The following is a 25,182-nucleotide window of genomic DNA, read 5'->3' as shown; positions in this document are numbered from 1 at the left end:
GGACTTTACCTTTGTGAACCCATGTTGACTCAGCCTGATGATTGCATTATTCTTTAAATGCCTTTCAGCAGTATTCAGTAAAATTGGCATAATTTTTCCAGGAACTGAGGTTAGACTAAGAGGTCTGTAGGTTCCTATAGTAGTTTGACTTCATTTGAAAAGTCAGGACACAGGTGTACTCCTTGGTAATTATTTAGTTTTAAAGTAATTCCAGAATCAGTGTAAGTGGATAAATACTTAATTTGAATAAGTTTATTTTTAAATAAATGTTTTAGTATGAAGCAAAACCCTTTCAATCAAGGTTATTAAAACATAAAGTTGAATTTAAATTTCAATAAATCATGTTTTTTTTTAATCTAGTATGAGCTATTCCCTGAATGCTTCAATCAGAAGTATAAACCATGGCAGAGTAGGCAGATGTGCATTAGACTTGCCTTTCAAAATAAAATTAATCGTAATAATTCAAAATTGATTAAACTCTGAAGCTTGACGAACCTTATGTTACAGTTAAGGGTAATTCTGCATGATCTCTGTAATGATTTAAGTAAATACAGAAATATTACAGCTTGGACTCAAATCTTTACCTTGTAATTCTGTGGAACTATGTTCTAAGTTACAAATTACCTAAAACTTTTCATTTTATCAGTTTTGAATTGAATTGACCTTTCTGTTGCAGTCTAGGAAACTCAAAAGTCTTAAATTCATAAACATGCTTTGCTCTAGTCCTCTTACGGAGAATGAGAATTTTACATATTGTGTATGTACATACCTGCCCTGCCCTTCCTTTCCCTTTCCCTTTCCCTTTCCCTTTCCCTTTCCCTTTCCCTTTCCCTTTCCCTTTCCCTTTCCCTTTCCCTTTCCCTTTCATTTTCCCTTTCCCTTTCCCTTTCCCTTTCCCTTTCCCTTTCCCTTTCCCTTTCCCTTTCCCTTTCCCTTTCTTTCTTCTCCCTTCTGTTCCCTTCTCTTCCCTTTCTTTTTCTTCTTTGCTATTCCCTGCCCTCCATTTTCCCTTTCCCTTTCCCTTTCCCTTTCCCTCACACTTCCTCCTTCCCGTCCCCTTTCCCTTTCCCTTTCCCTTTCCCTTTCCCTTTCCCTTTCCCTTTCCCTTTCCCTTTCCCTTTCCCTTTCCCTTTCCCTTTCCCTTTCCCTTTCCCTTTCCCTTTCCCTTTCCCTTTCCTCTTCCCCTTTCCCTGCCCTGCCCTGCCCTACCCTGCCCTGCCCTGCCCTGTCTTTTCGCTTTCCCTTTTCCTTTTTTCCCTCTCCGTTTCCCATTTTTCTTTTTTCCCTTTCCTTTCCCTTTCCCTTTCTTCCCCCCTTCCCCCCTCCCTTTTTAATTTTTTCTTACATTTTCAGTATTATTGCTGCTGTGTTATTTCCTCATCCTTCTGGCGAGAGTAATGAAACAAAAGGCAGAAGCTCCTTCTGTGGAAAAACTAACAATTACCATGGTTGAAAGTAGGAAACAACAGAGATTTGAAGTTACATCTCCATGCCTGTTGCTTATTAGGGGGGTGATGGTTGCTAATAGTTTTACCTTTTCCATTTTTTACATTTGCTGTTAAGTCAGGCTGTGAACTTTTCCTGAGTTTCTCCTTTTAGATCGAGAGTTTTTAGGTATGTCATTCTGCAGCTTCATTAATGTGTGACATCCCTCAGGATACAGGAAAAGTTGAGACATTGCTTTTCTGAGCATAGCTGCAGCACACACCAGAAAGTAGCAAGATAGATCAGTATCAGCTATGAATGTTTCGGCTTTTTTTCATTGAAAGAATGTCTGGAAAATATTTTAAGTATGTATCAGTCCAACCAGAATATGTCATAGGACCTAGGTTGTTTGCCTGTCTGCTCTTAACAGTCACTGCTGTAGGAAGTAACATGTGCATTGTAACATGTAGAAACTCTGACTGAGACCTTTTTCATCACAGCAGCAGTTGAGTTGGTGCTACTGAGCATGCAAAGAATGAGGGTGGCTAAAGCAAAAGTCCAAAACCCTAAAAAACTCAAAAAATGCTTTCTGCTTCTGTCAGTGCCTTCCGCTTCTAAGAATTTGCAGTCTCAGATTAACTGTCTGGCTCCGATTTTCTTCCAGCTTTTCCTCACTGGAGTAATTATCCTTCTAAATAGTATTTCAGCGCCAATGATCTTCAGTTAGCTAATAGTTTAGTGAAATTCGATGGCCTTATGTTAATTTTCTCCTTTCAAGTGAAAAACAAAGTGTATGTGAGACCGCTAGCAGCTGCTGTTTTTGAAAAGCAGTTACAGCTGCCCTCTTCAGAAAACAGGTTGCCCAGCTAGTTAGCTCTGCATGCCTTCAAGGGGATGGTTATATTCTGTAAAATGCTGCATGCACCTAAGATAATGTTCATGTTTGAAAATACATATTTTAGTGCATAAGCCCAATTTTATTATGTATTTTCCCTTTGAAAACAATGGAAAATAGTAATGTAATACAAGTTGGGTATTCTGTACCTTTGTGGATATGGATCCACATCAGTAAGAACTTGTCTATACTTTCATGTACGTACAGGAAAGTTCTTAGAAATTTCAATTTGCCAAACAGTATATGTAGTTGAACTGAAATAAGAGTATCCAAAAATGACATTGGAACCGCGTAGCTTTTACAACTGTGTTAGTGTTGTTGTTCTTGTTTGTTTACTGAGGCTAGGGACATTTCTCATATTTATGATTCAAAATCAGAACAAGATTATTCATGTCACACGGGCTCACATCCTGTTACATGAGAAGAGGCAAGCAGACGCCATAAAGGGAAACAGTATGCAAAACATTAGCAGCAGTGTAAAAGCAGCCTTGAATCTCAGTTTTCCCATAAAGCTTGTGATTTTCTTTAAGCTCTGTCTTCTAGAATTGATTTATTAACTTTGCTTTCCTATGTTTTCATTGGTTCTAGCATGCACAATTGCAGACAAAACCAAAATATGGAAATGTGACACTGAATACATAAGTCATTACTGTGTGACAAACAAAAGCACTCCAAATGTTTGCTTCTTAATTGTAAGCCAATCTTCTTATTTTGGAGGGAAAGAAAGGAATTTAAATGGCTGAACTTAACTAATGACTGTAATAGAGGACAGTGAAATGGCTATACCAATATGTCTCAGAACACTTTAAGGTATCTGATTTGTTTAAATTCAGACAAATTGCAGAAAGAGGATCCAGAAGAGCTCTTAAAATGGCTGGGTTTGGGTTAGAAGGCATCCAGGCTGGATACATGAGGGCAGGCTATTGAAGTGTCTGTATAGCTACAGGGTTTGAGTTATTTTCCCCATTAGACTGCAGAGCCAAAATATTTAGTGTGCAGAAAGGTTCATCAAATATGTAAAGTCAGAAGAATTGTACAGACTCTCGCAGTAACGTCTGTTCCTCTTCAGAGCTCAAATTTTGCTGTCTGGCTTTTCCTCATATCTGCAGTTCTCCAACCTTAAGATCTTAGCTTCAGTGTCAGCCTGAGAAAATAAAGGCATTTCAGATGTCAAACATAAGTACAATGACTATTTTCCTAACTTGCCTCTTCCAGATTCTCACACATTTCTGGCATCAGAACAGAGAAGGAAAAAAAAACAAATAAATAAAAAGAGCAAAGATGACAAAAAGCGTTCCTTTTGCAATCTTTAAGTCTCAGAATAACTTACTTGGTTGAGGTTGTAAACAAAATGTCAAAAATGAGTACTTTCTTAACGCTTTGCTTCAAGGCAGGTATGGCTAAACTTAGATTGCTCTGCTATTCCAGAGCAATTCCTTGCTCTGGAATAGAAGGAAGTTTATGTATACTGTTGATTATGATAGTCAAGGTAGTGCCCCCTGCTTCCAACTAAGCAAATGATTTAAGCCACCTTCTAAATATGGTTTAAGAATAGTGACAATAATAAAAACTTTTTGTCTAGCATGCCATGGCACAGTGAATTGGATCATGTTAGGCTTCGTCTGCTGCCTAATGCATTGTAACATAGCAGATAAAATAAATCAAACGGGTGACACTCTATTAGACTTGAAAGATGATAGCTTTTGTGAAACAACTGATGTGAGAATATGTCAATGCAGTAGACTTCAGATACTTATTGAAGTCTTGGGTCTTTGAAACCCAGCAAAGGCAAATATTAAGGGCTATGAAACAAGCGACTACAAATACAGCAGCATGCTTATTACTGACAAATCTGTTGCTTGAAACAGAATTCATCTGAATTTTATGTTTTCTTTGTGTGCTCAATTCATTTTTTCATTTCTGAAAGTGCTTCCTAGAGACAACGGCTTGAACTTCAAAGCATAATGCTATGAATGCTTTAGTGATTACTGTGGTAATTAGACTAAGAATTTTAGTTACTGTAATTCGGTAGTGCCTACCAAAGAACATTTCAATTTTCAGTGAGGTAGGATTTAATAATACATATTCGAAGAAGATGTATCCAAAAAACATTTTTATTGTTTCCAACATAGTAATAAAAAGAAGTTATGTATATTGGGGTCAAATTTAAGGAAGTTTTTGATTTGTGTTTCTTTCTTGTATTTCTTTCAGCTGTTTGTTCATTTTGAACGCTTAAAACAATTCAATGTGTGATTCATTACTTGAGCGCCTTTAAAAAGTTGATCTGCTAATTACCTTCCAGTAAATAAGCATGGGGTTGCTTTAAGGGTTATAACCAATTAGGAAGCCTATGAAGTCATGCCTATTCTCTTCATATAAAGCTGTGTTCTTCTTGTTTCTGATGTGTGTGCTTTACGAAGGCAGAATGCTCAGTTCTAACTCAGTATGCAGTTTAAATAAGTTTTTTTATTTGATCATGTTGATGGCATTGTGAATTGAATTTTTTGAAAATACTGCAAAGAACTGGTTGAACAACCAGAGTAGTTTTATTATTTTTTAATATCTGAAAGAAGAGTGGAAATGCTTTTATTTATTAGAATAACATGTGGGCTTCCCAAATATGGTGTTTGTTCTATAAAAACTTAATGCGTTTTCTTAAAGGTTACAAATAAATTGTTATATTAATTAAAAATTGAAAGTAGCTTCTTTAAGAAATCTGCCTTCCAAACGATATTTTTATGTGTGTTCTCTACAGCAGAGTAACAAGCTGTGATGGATAATCCTGCATTTATGAAGGGGGTGTGCCCTTATTAGTTTCTGGATTTGTTCTCCATTAATTTTAATTATGTAGGAAGCTTTCAGCATCTGATAGGATAGCATTAAGGACATTTGGGCACTATGTCTGTAATTTTGTGTTTATCATGTTTGGCTTTCTCTCTGTGAGTACTTACAAGCCCTTCACACTTGTTCTTCAGATTATAAAAATGCTTCTGTGAAGTATCTTCCTCAATATTTGACATGTATTCATAATTTGAAATTAACATTGAAGTTAATATTTGAAGTCAGCATTAAATGTCTTTGGGTTTTGTTATAGGTATTACAAGATAAAACCAAGAACCCAAAACTAGAACAAAAATACAATTAACTTTCTTTCTCTGTGTAGCCTACTGTTTGTGAACGGGAGCTCTGTGTATTTGCTTTCCAAACATTAGGAGTGATGAATGAAGCTGCTGACGAAATTGCAACTGGGGCTCAGGTAGAATTATCTAATGCTTATTATAATATGTCTGATTTTCTGTAGTATACTCAGTCTTCTTAGTCTCTTTTAGTACTTATTTTGACTTGTATTCCCCATATGAGTACTGTTGGGTAAGTATTATTTATTTGTCCACTGTTTTATGCATGGCATTTTCAAACAGTACTAATGAGGTGCTTCCATTGTTTTGCTTCCATGTAATTAGAGTAACCCTGTTCTCTTGTTCTGTTGTATTCAATTAGGTCACCTGGGTTGTTAATAAAGGCAGCCGTTGTCATTTGGAGATAATTCCCATTTATTTTCACCTAATGAGCCATTACTAGTCTTGCAATTAATAAGCTACTTCCTGTTAATGGACTTGGGATGCAGCTATCCACTGAGCATCTGTTGTTTTGATCATTAGATAACAGTGGAAAGTCCTTACTGAGGTTGCTACGTAGGTTTTTTTGTTTTTTCAAGGATCAGGAATTTTATAGAAGCTTGCTTCCTGACTCTAAGTTGTTATTAATGTAGTTATAACCATATCATCATTTTCTTAAAAAAAAAAAGTATTTTAAACTGTGTTTCCAAAACACCATTTAACCTTAGATTACAGTAAATTCGAAAGTTAAAAGATCTTATGTTTAAGATCCTTTTAAGATCTTAAAAGTTCATACATGCTATGGAAAAGCGCATTCCTCTGATTTCCTAGTCATATGTCACTTACTGTGCATTTACATATTAAGCAACTTGCGTTTTTCTAGAAGAGCAAACATTCAGGTCAGTTAACTTTAATGAGCGCTACTGAGTCTAGACACTGGAAATAAACTATTCAGGTAGCAGCTTGAAAATTGCCTATGGGCTTATCCTCAAGGAAGATGCTTGCAGCAGTGCACATTGGCTTCTTCACCTGAGAATATGACTGGGATCTGAGATCAGCTCTTCATCTGATGTCTGAAGACTGTTGGATACACTGTTAGAAAATGGTTTGTAACATGTAGCATACCAAACATTGGGATACCTCTGTAACCTTGTAGGAAATGGAGAGAGGTGTACTGATGAAGCCCTACCTTTTCCTCAACCTGAAGTACTCTTAGACCTCAGCTGTGGGATACCAGGGTTTGCCTCAACCCAGGTGCAGGACATTACACTAGTCCTTGTTGACCTTCCTGAGGTCCACATGGCCCACTTCTTGAGCTTGTCCAGGTCCCTCTGGATGGCGTCCTGTCCCTCAGGTATCTCAACCACACTAGTCAGTTTTGTGTCATCTGCGAACTTGCTGAGGGTCCGCTTGGTCCCACTGTGTGTGTTGTTTATGAAGGTAGTAGACAGTACTGGTCCCCTTGAGGGACATCGTGTGTCACCAAATCTCCATCTGGACATTGAGCCATTGACTCCCCCCTCCCTGCCTTAAGGTCGATCCACTTGAGAGGTGTGGGAAGAGAGTTTGCCAGTGAAGACTGAGGCAAACATGTTGTTGAATACCTCAGCTTTCTCCTCATCCTCTGTTACCAGTTTTCTTCATCAGGGGGCTGTTTTCTTTGAAACTTCCTCTTGTGGTTGACAAACCTGTAGAATCTCTTCTTGTTATTCTTTGGATCCCTTTCCAAGTTCCTCTCCAGCTGCACCTTGGCCTTCCTGACCCTATCCCCACACAACTGGGCACCATTCCCGCACTCCTCCCAGGATACCTGTCCCTGCTTCCATTGCCTGTGCCTTTCGTTCCTGCCCTTTAGTTTGACCAGCAGGTCTTGACTTAGCCATGCTAGTCTCTTCCTTTGCTTTCCTTTCCTGATTTCTTACACATGGGGATCAAGAGTTCTTAGAATCATAGAATGGTTTGAGCTGGAAAGGACCTTAAGATCATCTAGTTCCAACCCCCCTGCCGTGAGCAGGGACTCCTCACACCAGGGACTCCTCAGACCATGTCGCCTAAGACTCTGTCCAACCTGGCCCTGAACATTGCTGGGATGGAGCATTTACCACTTCTTTGGGCAACCCATTCCAGTGTCTCACCACCCTCACAGTAAAGAACATAGTGAAGGAGCCTAAATACAGGTTTCCAGTATTAGAAATCACATCCTGTTTTTTCTTGCTGTGCTTTCACACAGCTGTTTCCTAAGTTAAACACCACTACTTTGTCACTCCCAATATTCTGATAGCTCTTCATTAACAGTAAATGGTTGTACTTTCTTAAGTTTTCAAACCTGAACTCGCCTTATTTTAGTCATGTAGTCAAAATGACTGAGAATTAGATGCCTTGATTTGTTGATAGTCCAGACTCCTTGCAATGTCTCTGGAAGACACTGATGTTGTCAGAGGGAATTGTCATCAGCAAGTGTCATCTTGTCCTCCTTGAAAATATTTTAGTCCTTCCTTACGTACTTCAGTACCTACTGTTAAGGAAGAGGAGTTCAGGCCCAGCTATAAGGGTATTTACTAGATCCACAGCACTTCCTGTTAACAAAGGACTGCATATACAAGTTTGTATTGTAAAGTTTGTAGTTGACTTACTTCCCAGTTTAAGTTGCTCTGTGTTCCATCAGCTCAAAACAATAATCTCAGGGGAAATCAGGGCACAGTTTCCCCCATGCAGAGCAATATGCAGGTATCGTGGTGAGAGACAATATAGGAGTCAACAGTTGATTTAAAGGAGGGCTTTGGGATGGTGTTCTAAGAACTGTGCCAAGTTTAAGCCAAAGTCTCATCATAGAAATCATAAAACAAGACAACTTCAAGTAATTGTATTAAGAGATCTGTGGACTCAAACAACTCTTCCCCAGCCATGTTTTTCAACTGAAGGCTAAGTATTTCTGAGAAGCAGGGCATATGAACTCAGGCTCAATTTCATGGTAATATGTTTACACAGTTGCAAGCCTGTTGCCTGACCTGGCTGTGTATGCAGACTCCTGGTCTTCTTTGCAAATGCTAATGCAGATGCCCTATTTTGAAACATTCATCACACAGATATTATAAACTGGAGAGTAATCAGAGCACCATGGAGGAAAGGATCATTATTTAAATAACTTCATTTTTCAGTATATGTGAGATACTGATTAACTGGAACCAAGAGGGTATTTTTAAGCTGATGGAGAAAATTGTCCATTCCTGCTAAAGGAGCAGAGGAGAATGGCAGCAGCATGATACACCACAGCACAGTTCCTTTTCACTTTTATCATTATTATTATTTTCATTCTGCTTCTCTAAAGAACTATCTATTTTATTTTTTTTTTCCAAATAATCAGATGCAATGACAGATACGTAAAAACTTCTAGAACAGCTTGAGCTGTGAGATATGATCTGTGTGAAGTTGTGGGGAACCAGGGATGCTTACTAAGTACAACTCATCTCAGCTTTTCCTTTCTTTCATGGAAGTCTATTTTCACATAGGAATGTCTTCAGAAGGCACAGAAAAAACAGGGGTAAATGAGCTAATTTGCAGCTACATTTTTATGTAGTGTTTGAATTTCATTGTAAGCTGGATTTAGGTTTCACAGCTGTCAGAAAGCTGCATTCTTTCTGGTTTGTGGTTACTATATTCTATTTTGAACCTCTGAATTACGAATTTTGGAACAATTTTGTATGTGCCTATGTGCATACATGTGAATACATGCCTGTGTAGACATTACACATATGATCTTATGGTGAAATCTTTAAATCATAGATATTCCATGTTGTAATGTCGTATTACAGGATGGAAGGAAGAAGATCTCCCAGTATGAGCCTTGCAAATGACTGTTAAATCACTGCACTGTTCTGTCTTAAGCAAAAGCAATGTTTACAAGTCTTTCTATGAGTACAGTCTTAAGGAGAACAGCAGGCAATGGTATAGATTTCACAAACCTTTCCTCATTCTTGAGCAACATTTTTCACTGGCATCTACTGTACAGAGATACACAGATCCAGCATGATTTCATTCCCCTAGAGCATGAACTTAATCCAGGAATTAGTACACATGCACAAGAGAAAGCAGGACTGCAAGCAATGAATTTGACATGATAATACATCTGGGACTAGATACACTAGATACACACCTAGAATAATACACCAGGGCTGAACCCTAAGCCTTTTGAGGTCAGTGGAAAAATTTCAGTCCTAAACTATGTCCTGCGGATAACAGTTTGGGTAATATAGGTAACAGTGAAATATGGTATTGCTAGAATATGTTAAAAAAGCAGACTGGAAGATACAATATGAAAGAACAGATATTGAATAAATATTTTTTTTTACACCTAGGTGGTTGATCTGTTAGTATCCATGTGTCGTTCTGCATTAGAGTCACCTAGAAAAGTTGTCATTTTTGAGCCATATCCTTCTGTAGTTGATCCTAATGATCCTCAGATGCTGGCCTTTAACCCCAGGGTAAGTAGTTATTTTTCACTATGTCTTAGCTTGGTTTTAGTCATGCATGAGATTTCAAAGCAAAGCCTTTTTCTAGAATAAGTGTTCTTTACTATAAGAGATTCAGCTCCAGAATATATCACAAGCATGTGACTATTTTCAGAACTTAACAGCTTTTGTAATCATCTCTGAGAAGATATTTGAGTATAAACTGTAGATTGGTTCAAAGTTATGTTGAAACCAAGACATTCTTTTAGGGTATGAATTCTAGATGCAGAATTTTGTATTCTTTGTGTCTTACTTTTGGTGTACACTTTGGATGCAAAGAGAAAGATGGCCTTTGGGAGATGTAGACCATGTAAACTAGGGGAGTTCCAGTCCATCTCTTCATTCTTAAAGTGGTTATTTCTGTCATCTCATTTTCTCTTTGAAAACAATTATGTCATTAAATGTAATTTTATCAAATATTGACATAATAGTCAAGTTTTGTACAAGCATCCATTTTGAAGTAAAGAACTGTGCTTGCACTGTGTGCTTCTCAGGCTGCAAATGCTGTCTCTCAGGGCAGCTCTCAAGAAGGTGCGAACCATTACATCTCACTTGAGCCATTAAGTCCAAGGCCGTAAATGAGAACTTTGGATGTCCTGCATTGGGATGCATCTCAGTTTTTCTGAGCAAAGGCCATTTAGCAGTGGTTCTTCCTCAGGAGGGAGTGAGTGTGTCCTGCAGCATGTGAGATGAAAGATGAGGAACAGGGAAGCGTGTGTTGGAATTTCCAGTGAAATTCAATCATGAAAAACAATCATGACAATAATTGTGGGGGGTGGAATTTTCCTGGTCTATGAATGAAAGTCTGTGAGATGGAAGGAAGCTAGTGGTTAGAAGAGTATGAAAAGATTGGTTTTCTGACCAATCCTTTCAACCTAGCTTTGGTTTTATACACACTCAGAAGAATTTGGGTTTTTCTAGAGCCAAAGACTAACATTATTTTAATTTATTTGCTTATTTTATGCTAAATCAGAAGAAGAATTACGACCGAGTCATGAAAGCATTGGACAGTATCACTTCAATTAGAGAGATGACACAGGTGAGTTTAAAAATCTTTACCTCACTTAATAGCTATTTCCAGAACTAGGAAGATGTTTATATTGCCTGTGTCGGGTGGGGAAGTCAATACTATAATCTCTTTCCTATACGGTTGTGATAATATTGAAATATGTTTTAAAAATAACAGACGTAGAGTATCCATAATGGCAGTCAAATAAAAGTGATGATGTACAACTAAGATCTTTTGAATTTTAAATAGAAGATAATAACAGCAGAATGGGACATGTAACAAGATAATCACCAGTTGCTGGAAATACCAAAGCCAAACTGGGCCTTTTATTTCCAAAGCAAAAGAAATAGATTTTGTGATAGTGTTTCTATAATAGCAAAACACTTGATCAGCTAAATATGGCTAGGGACTTGGAAGGTTAGGTTTCTTGGGATTGCTACCATAGGATTTCACTGTATTCACAGCAGGACAGATAGCCATACTTATGTTTATTGTTACACGTCTGTTTCCCAAACAGCCCAGCTGTTTATAAGTGATTATTGAAATCTCTCCCATGTTCCTTACTTTTACAACTGGCATATAACTGTAACATCACAACAGTTCGTAAATCTTACTTTATGTGTATTTATGAAGTACTTCAGGATTCTGGAGTGAAGAATGCATAGAGAGGAGCAAAATAAATTGAAAATTAAGTTTCACGTACTTCTGTTATTTAATGTAACATCTTGTAAAAATTAAAAAAGCCATTATCTCTGTTACCTAATATAATATCTGGTGAAAATAGAAATAACCACCATTTTGCTTTCTTTAATGTTAAAATAATTCTTGGACTTTGTTTAAAGGGAAGAGTTTAAGGGATGCTTTGCATTGTGATTGAAATCAAGAAAGGCTTTCAAAGGGATTGTAAGCTGATACAGTATCTTACCAGTTTACACCATGAAACAGTTAAAAAAATGGAGTGTGTTATCTTGAGGTGTTTTGAAAGAATTAATTTTGTGATGTTCCAGTCCAATTTCTTAATCCAAGAACCAAACATAAATAGATGTCTTCTGCTGTTCTCCCAGAGACCACCAATGTTTGCTATAAAATAGTCATTTTGATGCTAATTATGTGCTTATTATGTTACTCCAGGGAAAATAATTGCTATATTAATTCTTATTGTTGCCAAAACACATTTATAACTGTACAACACTAAATATCAGTAAAACTGTGAAACAAGCCTAATAATGAATCCCATGTATTCATTTTAATAGATGAAATTATGGGCAATCTAACACATAAAATTTAACCTTATGATTTCAACTAGAAATAAAGAACATAATTACTCTTTTCTAGGCACCTTACTTGGAGATAAAGAAGCAGATGGATAAACAAGACCCACTTGCACATCCTCTTCTACAATGGTATAAAATTGACTCACATGAGATGATAATTATTAAAGTACCAAGTATAATGAATAATCATTTCACCAGTGTGATTTCGTATAAGCTCACTGTGAGAATTAACGTCAGGGTTGACATTTGCAACTCCAGGTGTTTCTGGACTGTTTCTGGACATTACCTGGGCCCTATGAAAACACTGGAAAGACTCCAGCTTATTTGTAGGGCCTTTGAACTCATTTCCTAGTCAAGATTTGGTCTACTTCCATCTCATAGTCTCAAAGGGCTGCAGCTGGGTGCTTTGTGGTGTCCATTCATAACACATTTTTAAGAAGAAAAGTTCTGTTTGGTTACCTTGTCTAATAATACATCTAACTGTTTCTTTTAGGGTTATTTCTAGTAATAGATCACACATTGTGAAGCTACCGGTGAATAGGGTAAGTGTCTGTGGGTTCTTTATTATTTTCTCATTTCTCATGGCTCCTATTAGCATTTTAGGTGGGAGTCTTCTAGCCAAATGTAGGTGTCTACATTCAAACTAATCACATGGACTCCATTAATAGACAAGGGAGAGAAATAGGCAGTTTCAGGTCAAAACTCAGAGAATCATGTTGTGAGTATCTAAAATAGGTCAAAGGAGTAATGTTCATAAAAAGCCTGTTTGAGGTGAGTAGCTCAAATACAAGTGTACCTTGTAGTCATCTGAGATTGGGTGAGAATAACTTCACTATTTGTTTTGTTACCACACAGAATATTAGATACAGTATTACACAGAAAGCAGTGTACACAAACACTGTGTACCAGGAGATCCACATATCAGTACATGTCAAAAAGAGCTCTTGAATTTTAGAGGGATGGTGCTGCGATTCATTTCTGAGTGTGTGACTCTGATCCTCTGATTAAGGGCATAGTAATCTGCAACCTTTTAGATCTGAACCTTAGTTCAAAGACAGCTCTGATCAGAACAGCATGATGAAATTGTTCAGTTTAGTTTTCTTAGTAGAGCCATATTAGGCTGAAAGCTGTTTCAGAATCTTCCGTTTGTTTCATAAACTGAAAAACATTTTACTGTTTTTCTGTTTTGATTTCAGCTGTTTGATTTCAGCTTAAAACTATGGTAATAAGACCAATTTCAACTTGCTTCATGTAGTTACTGTGATGCAGTCATGTATTGTGCAAAATAGCATGGTATCTTAACAATTTCCATTATGGAAATACAATGCTTTTGTGTTAATCAACTTCTTTTCACTTACGCACTGTTATATTTTACAGCAACTAAAGTTTATGCACACTCCCCACCAGTTCCTTCTTCTCAGCAGTCCACCAGCCAAAGAATCCAATTTCCGAGCTGCTAAAAATCTCTACGGAAGTACCTTTGCATTTCAGTAAGTGCATATATTCATACTAATCCAGGGTTATCAAAATAGCATGCTATTTTTTCGTTCTTGCCGTTTAAGGTTTACATCTGTGAATTCATTGTTTTAAAGGATTATTGATTTCATTTTGCATTTTATGCTGTGGATTTTAATGTTTTCTTTTTTATTTTTTCAGTGGTTCACACATCGAAAATTGGCATTCCATTCTGAGGAACGGCTTAGTTGTTGCTTCCAATACAAGGCTGCAGGTAAATAGTAAACTAAATGGACTTTAGCTAACCTGTATGCTGGATTAGATACTAGTTTAAGTGAATTTCAGGGGGTGTGGTTCTGGTAGTCATATAAGTGGAAAAAAGGATGTTTCAAATAACCTCTTCTTTCCTGGAAAAGGTACTTTTCTGGTGCAGTTAAGGTGAAATAATGTGGCTGCTGAAATGGCTAGAAAATCCCATTGCTAGAATCAGTGCTTCAGTTTTACACTGCAGAGAAGCACCTCCAGCAGGTTCAGCTCTTTACTGCTTAAAAGCTGGGTTTGGATTAAAGTTTAGAGCTACCTAAACTATTTCCATGTTGGGGGATCCACAAGCGTACTAGATTTACAGGACCTAGGTCTACAGCATCTTCCCTTCTCCTCTGGTTTCTTTGGAAATGGAAATACGAGTGTACTGGCCAGGAGGGAGCTATGGCAGACTTCAGTTTGTTTTCTCAGACTGAATCTTCAGGAAACCATTGTTGCAGAGCAAAGCAGGCAGTACCAGAGGAACTGGGGAGCTGTGACTAAGAATATTTTAGCATCACACTTTTGACAACTCTTCCCTAGAGCTGAGTCCTAATACATTGAAGGAGGATCCCAGGGTGCTGACTAAGGATTGGGGTACACAAGGCACTGAAAAAAAAAGGGAAATGAAATCTCTGCTATTCCTTTTAGTGGTTTGGATGTTCTTACTAGTATCTTTGGAAGATACTGAAGAAAGCAAGATCTACACACGACAATTCATCAAAGTAAACTGCTTTGTTTATGCTTGTTTTCTTTCATTGATGGTTGAAATACTGGGAATAGTAAAGATCCATTTTGTACAAGTGATCATTTTTAGATCTCTCACACACCTAAGGCATATCCTGAGCCCAGTTCCTATTTACCCCAGTACCGAGCAGTCAGAAAAAATACCTACTTACCAAGAGTCCTGTACAACATTGTAGTATCTGTAGGGGTAAAAGCATGTATGCGCATTCCTATGAGAGCTCTGGTACATTGCAGAGACAATGTAAATACCGTTGGGTCAGAGGAAGGAAGGGTAAGCATGACTCTGAAGCCCAGTGGTCATAACATCTATCAGACAAGAAAATGACTGCAGGGCTAATAAAAGGTGCTCACTTTTGTTGCTTAGCCCAAGCTTCATGACATGGAACAGTGATGTTGGTGAAGAAGAGCCTTCCCTTTCCTCTATTCTTTTCAGACAGCTAGTAGTTTTGTTGATAAACTGCAGTCCTGCAGTGATGGGATCTATGTGTCTGAGATGGCTCAGGGAAAAGTTTGATTGAACTCATTCCTCAGGCTGAATTAGTGACTAAATTTTTCTATAGCATCTGACCAGTGTCATCACTATCTCTTCATTTCTTACCTTAAAGAAAACAAAAGCAGCTGTTGCTGCTGTTAATTCACAGAGGCTGGCTTAGGCTGTGCTTCCTGCCAAGGTTTTGATGTGAGACACATGTTGAGCTTGCTCAGCCTTGTCAATGCTGAGGTGTCCCTGGTCATGTACAGAAGCACCCTCTGTAGACATTCTTCATGATAATGATACATTTAAAAACAGAAAATGCAATTTTATATATAAATCTGATGTTTGGGCATTTGGACATGGTGTCCAGAACATACAGTATTTTAGTTGTGTATTTGCAGCATGATTTCTTTAGCATTTTCTTTGAACACTGCTTATTACCAGGCAATAAATTAGTGCAGTGGGGCAGATGCTTATCTATATTACATCCTGTTCCTATCATTATTATTTTGTCCAGATAACCAAATTAATGTTAAATCATCACTTTGCTCTTTTCCAGCTGCATGGTGCAATGTTTGGAAGTGGAATCTACCTTAGTCCGTTGTCAAGCATATCATTTGGTTACTCAGGTGATATTTATAAATCACTCTAAAGCTGGAGGAATAAAGGGGGATATTTTAGTCTACTGCTTTTCTTACCAGCTTCAGTGTTTACAACACTGTATTAAATTTCATCTCTGTAGACTGCAAATTAACTTACTAAAGAAAGAGAAAATCTAAATTCCCTTATTAATACTATCCTAATTTTCCAAGGTGCTGAGTATCTTGAAACTGTTCTTGAAGTAAAGAGTAGCTAATACTGGATGCTGTGTGTAATGGAGCAGGTCTTGATTTTGCAATGAGAATCCAAGGTTTTGTATATTGTTTTTTGTCAGTATCTGCCTGAGTCCATCTAACGTGAATTCATGGGCTTTTAGACAAAACAAATATTCATCAATAGACGTGTTCAGCTGTGTATATTTAAGACTGTTCTGAAGTATCACCATGTCAGGATTACAAAGAAAGTACAGAACAGTGTGCTTATTTCAGCATGAGAAGGGGATGGATCATAATTTGTCCCATTAGTAAATCCAAAAGTGAGTCATGCAGAGTTTTCCACATAAGAATTACATCATAAATAGAAGCATAATAGAAACAAGATACACCAATGTGTATATTAAGAAACTTAAGAGATTTTAAAATATGGTGACTTTTTCCTTTAAGTATGGTCAATTTACCATTTATGCACATATGAAAGTACTGGTGTAGTTGAATGCATGTTTGTGTGCATTTAGATATTTTTGAGAGTTTTACTTATGCGTCTGATTTTCAGTATTTTTAGGTAATGTCACAATTCATTTTGAAAGCTCAGCATTTTTTACTACTGTTTATTGAATTTCAATATCAATAATCTCTAAATACACTTTTAGCTTTTCAGAGATTGCACAAGTATGGAAACTTTTTAGGATTCACTAAAGGTGAAGGTTTCAGTATCATTATCTAACAAAATGACCATTTGGACAGCATTGCTTTGTCAGCTTCAGTAATTTTCTCATCTCTTTACCTTTCTTGGTCCTTCCATCCAGTCTCCTCTAGAAAGGAGGCCTGTATTGCTATGAAGTATGTCATTCTGGATAACAGTGAAAACCACAGAGGAGTCCTACATTCCCTGTTCCTTCAAAGACTTAAATTTCTCCATAACTCAGTCTATGTTTGCAAACTGCCAAGAAATATGGGATACTGGAAAGGCAAGAAAGCCAGTAGCAGCCAGCATACAATACAGGAATTTTATATAAACCAACACGAGGAATAGAAAAGAGATGTAAGGCACAAGTGTAGGTGTTCAGATTTCTGAGATGGAAATTAGATCCCGTGTGGCTGACAATTTACTACTTTTATGTGTAGATAAATTAATTAAACCAAGATAGACTTTAAAATTTGAAATAAATTAACTACTCCTGAAAATTAATTAGACTTCCATTAAGTCTAAATAAAGTTTCTGTTTCATTCTCTATACTTAACTTTGCTTATTATGGTATTTATATGCCGGAGTATCTTACATGACTTTAATATTCCTAGGGATGAACAAGAAGCAGCAGAAGGTGTCAGCTAAAGATGAACCATCTTCAAGCAGTAAGGGCAGTAATACATCACAGGTACAGTACAGCAACCATCTCTGAAAGACTTACAGTTTTACGCTTGGGAACTTGAGAGCTGAAAAGGAGGTAATATTCCCTTTGTGAGAGCTAACGGTTTTATTTTATTGAACATTATCAACACCTTCAGAGACTGCAAACATCAACTTCAGCCAAACTACTTTAGAAACAATTTATTGAGTACACTGCAGGTCTTGTGCCCTTCTTTTCTAAGCAGAAGAATTTGGGAAGAGAAGGAAAATGAAATACAGATTGCATTGTGACCTTTAGCAAGCCCTTGACTTCTGAGTTCTAGACGTACAGAAAAAGATGCAAAAGGAATTGAGAGTGGCTATTGCTGGAAAATCAGTAACATTTCATTTATAGGATGTCAGTTTTTCTTTTTCATGGTTTTTACATATTAAACCATTACAATTCTGCTTTATCTAAAGTGTACTTACAGCATTTGTGTTTAGGGCTAAATTTTGCAAAAAAAAAAAAAACTTGAATCTCTCTCCATAGTTAACACATAAAAACTCCAGAATAATCTGATTTTGGAGACAGATTGGTATGTAACAGCAGAAGCTCTCAGAAATGGGAAGGCTAGTAAAATATCGGGGTAGTGGCCAAGGAATTGGTGATCAAATTCACCTTTTTATTTCTTCTGCTGTCCATTTTTTTATAAGTAACACTTGGATATTTCTAATGGCATTATTCATTCTGTAATAATTAAGAACATTTCTTTCTGGATAAAGGAGTTCAAATCCTGCCTACAGTAATCCAATCAAATAACATAAATGTTTTTAGAAATTCTGTTACATTTAGAAATACAATAGAAAAGTTTTAGAAAGTCTGCCTATGTCTTTGTTCATTAATAACCCACTGAAGATAGCAGCCGTCTCCTGTGTTACTTTCACACTTAGTTTATCTTTCTGCACTAATTAAGTTTTCTCATGTTTTTACATCCCAGTCACAGAAGAAAGGACAGCAGTCACAATTTTTGCAAAGCCGTAACTTAAAATGCATAGCCTTATGTGAAGGTAAGCTGAAAGCCCTTGAAAAACTGTTTTAGTCATGGATACGGTGTTACTGGATGCAAATCAGTGAGACCTTTACTTCCAGTATTAGTTGCTTTTAGGTAAGATGCTGCTGGTGGGCGTATGAGTACTTACTTAATAGTTGACCTTTGTATTTCATCTTGGAACATTTCCCTCTACAAACAAAATCTGCAACATGTGCTGAATGAATGTGTAATAATCATATGCATATAGTGATCGTTTGGTCTGTCTTTCAAATGTGATCATATTCCTAAGCCATAAAGATGATGCAAGTCATGGCCTTTATTTGAAACACTGACTTCTTGCAAGGTCTTGGCAAATGCATGAAATACCTTAAAGTCAGAAAAAACAACTTTCCTATTAAATTTCCAAATAATTTCTCATTGTTCGGGTCAATAGACTGTTCATTGGGTAAACAGTCTGTTCTCTCTGACTGCTTCAGAAATTTTGTGAAGTTAAAATCTAGTATATTCATTCTTGAAAGACTTGGCTATTCTTTTACTAACTAAGGAAACCTCAGCAGGTTTGGAGAACAAAGAATTATGAAATTTGAATAAGAATTGTACCAGTAGTTGGTGATTAGTCTCATTGGCCAAACAAAAAGAGATTACATTAAACTCCATCATTTGGAGCATTTGTTCATTTTTAGAAGTAAAAATTAAGATAGTGGAAAAGATATTACTTCAAAATGGAAGCTTTAAGATATACACACTACTTTTATATACTTTTTTTTCTTTTGAATACTCAAAGGAAATATTTAACGTGATTAAGGAGATGTCAATCAACCTGAAAATCCAGTTTGAACTGGGCAGAAAAATACACAAGTTTAGTTCTAAAACTTTCAGAAGAAGACAAGAAATAAATCTAGGGTTTAGTAGAATTTACTTGGACTTTAATGCCTGAATTTTCTAAATAAAAATCACATCTTTAGCAAGGACTTTTTAATACCATTAATCATAGCTCAGTATATTTAGATCCCTCTGCAAGGCCTCGTGTCCCTTGAGAGTTCAGTAGCACCTCCCAGTTTGGTGTCATCAGCAAACTTGCTAATAGCAAGTGCATTCAACTCCTGCATCCAGATCATTGACCTATATACTGTACAGAACTGGTGCTAGAACTGAGCCCTGAGGAATAGCACTGGTGACCAGTGGCCAGCCAGATGTAGCCCTATTCACTACAACATTGCACTCAGCCCTTCAGCCAGGTCTTCATTCAGTGCACCGTGAACCTACTCACCCCACAGCTGGACACCTTGTCCAGAAGGATGCTGTTTCAATACATTTATAGAAATCTTTTCAAATACAGATTGATGGTATAGCTTCTACCTATAAAACCTACCTACGTACCTTTTATTTCAGTAAAAAGGTTTCTTTCCTTCGTTGTCCTCATTCTGCTGGTAAACAAACTATCATGAAATGCATAGCTGTTTTCTAAACACTGAGCAAGTTTTAGCAAGCTTTGTGATCCCTTTGAGTCATAATTGCTTTGCTTACTTTTTAAAAAAAAGTATTTGGTAGTATTTCAAATCCCAAACATGTCATATCTCAGTTTCAGGCTTTGTCTTTAGTGTCTTTTTTTTTTCCTTTGGCTCAGCCACTACCAAGCAGAAATATCTCTATTCCAAAATCTGGTTAGTTGACTCACATCCTCCTTAACATCCCTATGGCCATTTAAAATGAGTTTTTAATAAATATACTTTGTCATTTTTCATTCCACTTAACAACTGGCTCACATACATCAAACATTTCTGTTTCCTGGAAAACACAGTGTATTTAGAAAACAAAAATCAAGTTCATCTCCCTGTTTGTACTAACAGCCAGCTCAGAATCTACAGAATCATCACAGACATGCAGTTGAAAACTGCACTTTCCCAGAAGGCTATTTAAAGTGTATAAAAAGACAAATCTTTTAAAGCAGTATTTTCCAGGCATGTTTTTATCACAGTGAAATTTATTCTTTCCCCGATAGTGATAACTTCATCCGATCTGCACAAACATGGAGAGATATGGGTAGTTCCCAATACAGATCATGTGTGTACAAGATTTTTCTTTGTGTGAGTACAAACTTTTAACATTAAACTTCAGTTTGTCCTAGACCTTTTTCCCCGTGTTGCTTCCAGTAGCTGTACTTGAAGTAGATAAAAGATGTTTCTTCCTAATTCTTTTCAGTATCAATTTTTTATATTTCTCTGTATGTACTTTTGTTAGGTTTAGGAGATGTTTTGTTACAGAATAAATGAATGGAGAGTTACTGATTTTTTCCACTCTGTAGCAATACCTCATGTTACAGTAAGCCTATCCATATATTGTAAAATATGATTTCTATTCAATTGTATGTTTTAAAGTTGAGGAATTCATTAAAGGCTTACTGTCTATGGTGTGAGCATTTTCCCCCTGACCCTTTGGGTCCTAGTGGCTTATTCAGCCTCAGGGATTCAGTGACAATGGCAGCCTTACCACACTTCACCCTCTAGAGTTTAAGATCTCCATATGGTGGTGAAGTGCAGCAAAGCATTTTAATAGCAACATGTTAACAATGTAATAATCACTCTTGATTATTGAATGAAACAGTCATGGATGTTTTTAGGTAAATTAATAAAACACTAATTTGATTTTATTTTTTTTACTTTTTTTAGTTATGAAGATGGTCAAGTGGGTGATACAAGTATAAATACACAGGAACCAAGCATTCATAAAGAGATTCTTCGAGTCATTGGCAATCAAACTGCTACTGGTTAAAAGGACCACTCTTATTTAATTGATGTAATTTGGAAGCCTTCCTCAGTCTCAAAGCTGGATTTTGAACTGAAGAAGATGCAAAAAACTAATTTGTTATTATTAAAAGCAAATTAACCCTTTGAATACTTACTGTTTTCTTACTTAGTATTTCTTATCTCATCAAAATACCTGAGATGGTATGAATTAGCAACTGTAGGGGTGCAAAGTCTATTAATATACTACAACAAATAATAATTAAGCAGGCATTTGGGTTGCTCACAATAAACAGACTTTCAAAAGGAGTTTTGTGCTGATATTTTTATATTAAACTTCAATTGGAGGTTTTAGTACTGTATACTGGTATTTTAAATTTAGAATGACTGAATTATAGGTGATTGATAGAGAAGACTTTATAGCGGAGGACCTGTATTAATGCAGGATACTTTGCAATAAGTAGAACATTCTCGTATTTAAACATAATAAAAGATTGTCTGGAACATGTCAAATTAAAGAGATTGGTTACCTGCAGCTATCTTCGATTGATTTTATTTACACAAATGCAGCTAGGATTTAGAGTCAAAGGTTAAAACAACAATAATTTTTTTATTTAATGAGTGCAACAAAGCAAAAAGTAATGAATATGATAGTGTGTGCTTAGTTTTCTTTGTCTTCTCTGGAAACGCTTATCTGTCTTATCCATTAAGCTTAGCAAACATCTGGAAATCCTGAAGCTCTTCCTATTTACAAATTTGTTTTTTATATACTAGATTTTACAGTTTCTTCATATCAACAAGATTCTCTAATACTTTCATCTTAACTTCAGTGAAACTGCCCTGTGGTTGGATTTAGCCACATGTTTAAAAGTACGTGCTTAATTGAGCTGATTGTTCATACATCAAAAAAATACCAAAAAAAGTGCAAATTTTTACTGATTTTCTCTGGTGAAGTATTTTTATTAATTTATTCCTAAGGGAAAACAAACCAATTCAAATCTCTCTGTCCTTTAAATTAAAAACAATTTTTTTCCAAGTGAGCATGATGACAACACAGATGGGGATGGTCTCAGTCTCCGAGGCATAAAGCATATCCTGTGCTCTGATGAGTGCCCTTGGTGGCCCTCATGGTAGCTATTCTGAAGCATTAATCACACCCTTGACTATGGAGAGCAGTTCAACTTACTCATCTGTGCAACTATTAGAGGCCACCTCAGAAAGCAAAAAAAGACTGAATCCTCTATTGTGCTATTTTTGTAATAAAGATACTGACGCACAGGTATACTTGTTTCTTTCAAACAGAACTGCATTAGATATGCTGTAATGTGTGATTCCTTCTTCCTGGTTCAAGCAACACTCCCTTACTACTTGCTGCAATTGCGGTGCCCTGCAAGTAGAATAGTATTACTGGGCCTAAGGGCATATACTTTGACATGTCTTTTAACATTTGCAACTTATCTACTGGGGACTTAAGTTTTTCTGGGTTCACATTCAGACTTGTAAAGCCCATCCTGTTTGCATATCCCTATTTTGCTATTGAATTTCTGTTGACATTCACCCCTGTTTGGTGAACTCCTAGCTTGAGAATCACTATGCTAATTGTTATATTTTGTGTTGGGACACAGGTTAACTTCTTGAAACAAAAAGGATTCCTGAAATTTGTCAGTCTATGTAAGGACTGCCTTAGGTTGTATAACTGCACAAAATCAGAATAATTCAGAGGTGGAGCTAAAAGCCCAAAAAGGTCATCACTCTATAATTTGTCCTGCCATATTTAATTCAGAGGTGGAGCTAAAAGCCCAAAAAGCTCATCCCTCTATATTTGTCCCTGCCATATTTGTCTAAATTATAATGGCTTGCGTAACAAAAAGAAACTAGGAAGCAAGTTCACAAAGATACCCTATGTTGACTTGCTGGTTTTATAGTCCCCCACTCTAGGAGGCCTACTTAAAAAACTAGGAGAAAATAAAGGTGACCATAAGTGAAGTGAAGAAGCCAAGTAAGCAGCTATCTTCCCTGTCCCATCAAACTGCAGCAGGGTCACAAGTGAACCCCTTGAGGGAAGAAACCTGGAATGTAGGTATGGCAGCAAGTCAGCCTTGGTTTGCACACAGTGGGGTCATAATACTGGCCATGCATGGTGCCATCATTAAGAACATAGGAAAATACATCCCTGGCAAGTTTTAAGACTGCTCAGAGGTTTGTTTTAAATGAGTGAGCAGGAGTAAGGGACAGCATGGAGGAAAGCAGGGCTCTGAAGTGTATAGAGGGCTTCCTGTTGTAAGGTGCCACTTCAGGGAGTACTGAGGTGACTGGCTGATGTGTGGAGGAGGGTGGCCAAGAGTTAAAGGCAGAAGGTGATGAGCACGGGTGTTATACAGCAGTGGGAGAGTGCAGAACTTTTCAGGGAGAAAGGATGCTCTAAAATGACAAGGGGGTTGCTGGTAGGAAAGAAAAACAGTTGAGGCACCACCAAATTACTGACAGGCAGCAACAGCAGATCAGGTCCCACATGGTGCATGGCAGGAAGAGGGACTGGGAGAACAAAGCTGCAGTGTGGGAAAACATGGGTATGGTGCAGCACCATTCCCAGGGAAGCTGGGCCACGTGGGAAGGTGTCATGCCACAGAGGACAGTGCAAGGACACAGGCCTAGTGTCACATGCAAACAGCAATTAAATTAAACCAAAATTCACTTGCTACATGGTAACTCAGTCACTTTATATAGCCAATATATTAACAAGATGGTTCTTCTAAGATGTTATATTATCAGATGGTGAACGTGAGTTCATTTAACAGAGTATTAGTTCTTATTTTTTAAAGATGAGGGGAAAGAGGGAGGCTTTTCAGGGGCTTGTTACTCAAAAATAAATAACCCTTCTATAGCAAATTTGAAAGTTGAAACAAAGACTTTATCACAGAGAACTTGAATGAAAAAGCCCAAGGATGAGATTTTCCTTGAAAGATTTTTCCCTTGTGGTTTTATCCAAGAGTGGAAGCTGCATATTGCCAAATTCTTCCAAATACTTGCATTCACATGTATTCCAGGGAATGAAAGTACAAAAAAAAAAAAGCCATGGTCATCTGAGCAAGGACCCTGTGTTATCCCCAGAGCCCTTGCATTTCCCATCCTCTGTTACCATGCATACATACTGGTGATAAAGCAATCTTTCTAACTCCTGCTGTAAAGATGCAGGCTTTCCACAGATAGCTTTTAATCAAAGAAGATAGAGCCGCAGGCTCTACTGTCTCTCATGGTAGAAATCTCCACAAAGCCATTGCTATCCAGTTGTGACCATGTTCAGCACAGAGCAACCAAGGGAGTTCTTGGGAAAGAACTTCTTTCTACATCCCACGACAAATTACAAACTCACAAATAAGGTTTGACATAAAAATTATGTTAATACCTTAATGTTGCACCCTAATTATGAATTGCCATATTGAGAACATTGAGAAAGGAATAAAAAAAATATGATTTTAAACCTTTCTTGAGATTCAGGCAAATATTTAGCATTCAAGGGGTTAAGCAATTTGAGTTACCTTCTCCTATGATATGAATCAGCATAGCTCTGTTTTCTTCAGCAGTCCTTCTCTCTTTTGATAACCTGAGTCATTGGCTCTGTAGTACTTAACATAAAATGACCAGTTTGTGTCATATTCTGTGTAGTATTTTACAGGAACTAGTTGATGACACCAGGATTGTTTATGCTTACGTTTTAATTCTAAAACCATTGAAAAGCTGGTATTAATGCTGTATAATTTTAGTATTATAACTATTGCTACTAAAAATGTATCCAGTGAATAATGCTAAGATGATGCTTTTGTTAATACAAATACAAGATCACTCCAAATGAAGACTTTGTGCTTAGATCAGTTATAATTTGCTTCCAGTCCATTTACTATTGCGTAAGCAATTGGGGTACTTCCAATGTGGATGAGTACAAAGTGCAAAAAATAACCAGAAAGGGACAACTGAATGAAGAAATACATGATTTACAGATAAACACTAAAAAGCACCCTAAAATAGCATTATAT

General features: G+C 36.9%; 1 protein-coding gene across 1 annotated transcript in view; it reads left to right on the top strand.

Annotated features, from left to right (window-relative positions):
* The window catches only part of PARP8 (poly (ADP-ribose) polymerase family, member 8), a gene marked incomplete at its 5' end in the record, with an annotated part of 106,832 nt that extends 85,383 nt beyond the window's left edge, over positions 1-21,449 (top strand). Inside the window, 12 exons of the mRNA XM_010013636.1 lie at positions 5,484-5,576; positions 9,792-9,917; positions 10,918-10,983; positions 12,289-12,356; positions 12,721-12,769; positions 13,605-13,717; positions 13,884-13,956; positions 15,767-15,836; positions 17,325-17,401; positions 18,351-18,420; positions 20,407-20,491; positions 21,074-21,449. Coding sequence (XP_010011938.1) covers positions 5,484-5,576; positions 9,792-9,917; positions 10,918-10,983; positions 12,289-12,356; positions 12,721-12,769; positions 13,605-13,717; positions 13,884-13,956; positions 15,767-15,836; positions 17,325-17,401; positions 18,351-18,420; positions 20,407-20,491; positions 21,074-21,176 — 993 coding nt within the window. The remainder of the gene's footprint in view (positions 1-5,483; positions 5,577-9,791; positions 9,918-10,917; positions 10,984-12,288; positions 12,357-12,720; positions 12,770-13,604; positions 13,718-13,883; positions 13,957-15,766; positions 15,837-17,324; positions 17,402-18,350; positions 18,421-20,406; positions 20,492-21,073) is intronic.
* Between the last annotated feature and the right edge of the window lie 3,733 nt (positions 21,450-25,182).

The sequence above is a fragment of the Nestor notabilis genome, unplaced genomic scaffold (genome assembly GCF_000696875.1).
Source record: "Nestor notabilis isolate BGI_N333 unplaced genomic scaffold, ASM69687v1 scaffold2074, whole genome shotgun sequence".
NCBI lineage: Eukaryota > Metazoa > Chordata > Aves > Psittaciformes > Psittacidae > Nestor > Nestor notabilis.
The sequence above is the reverse complement of the archived record's forward strand: the minus strand, read 5'-3'. Positions and strand labels throughout refer to the sequence as shown.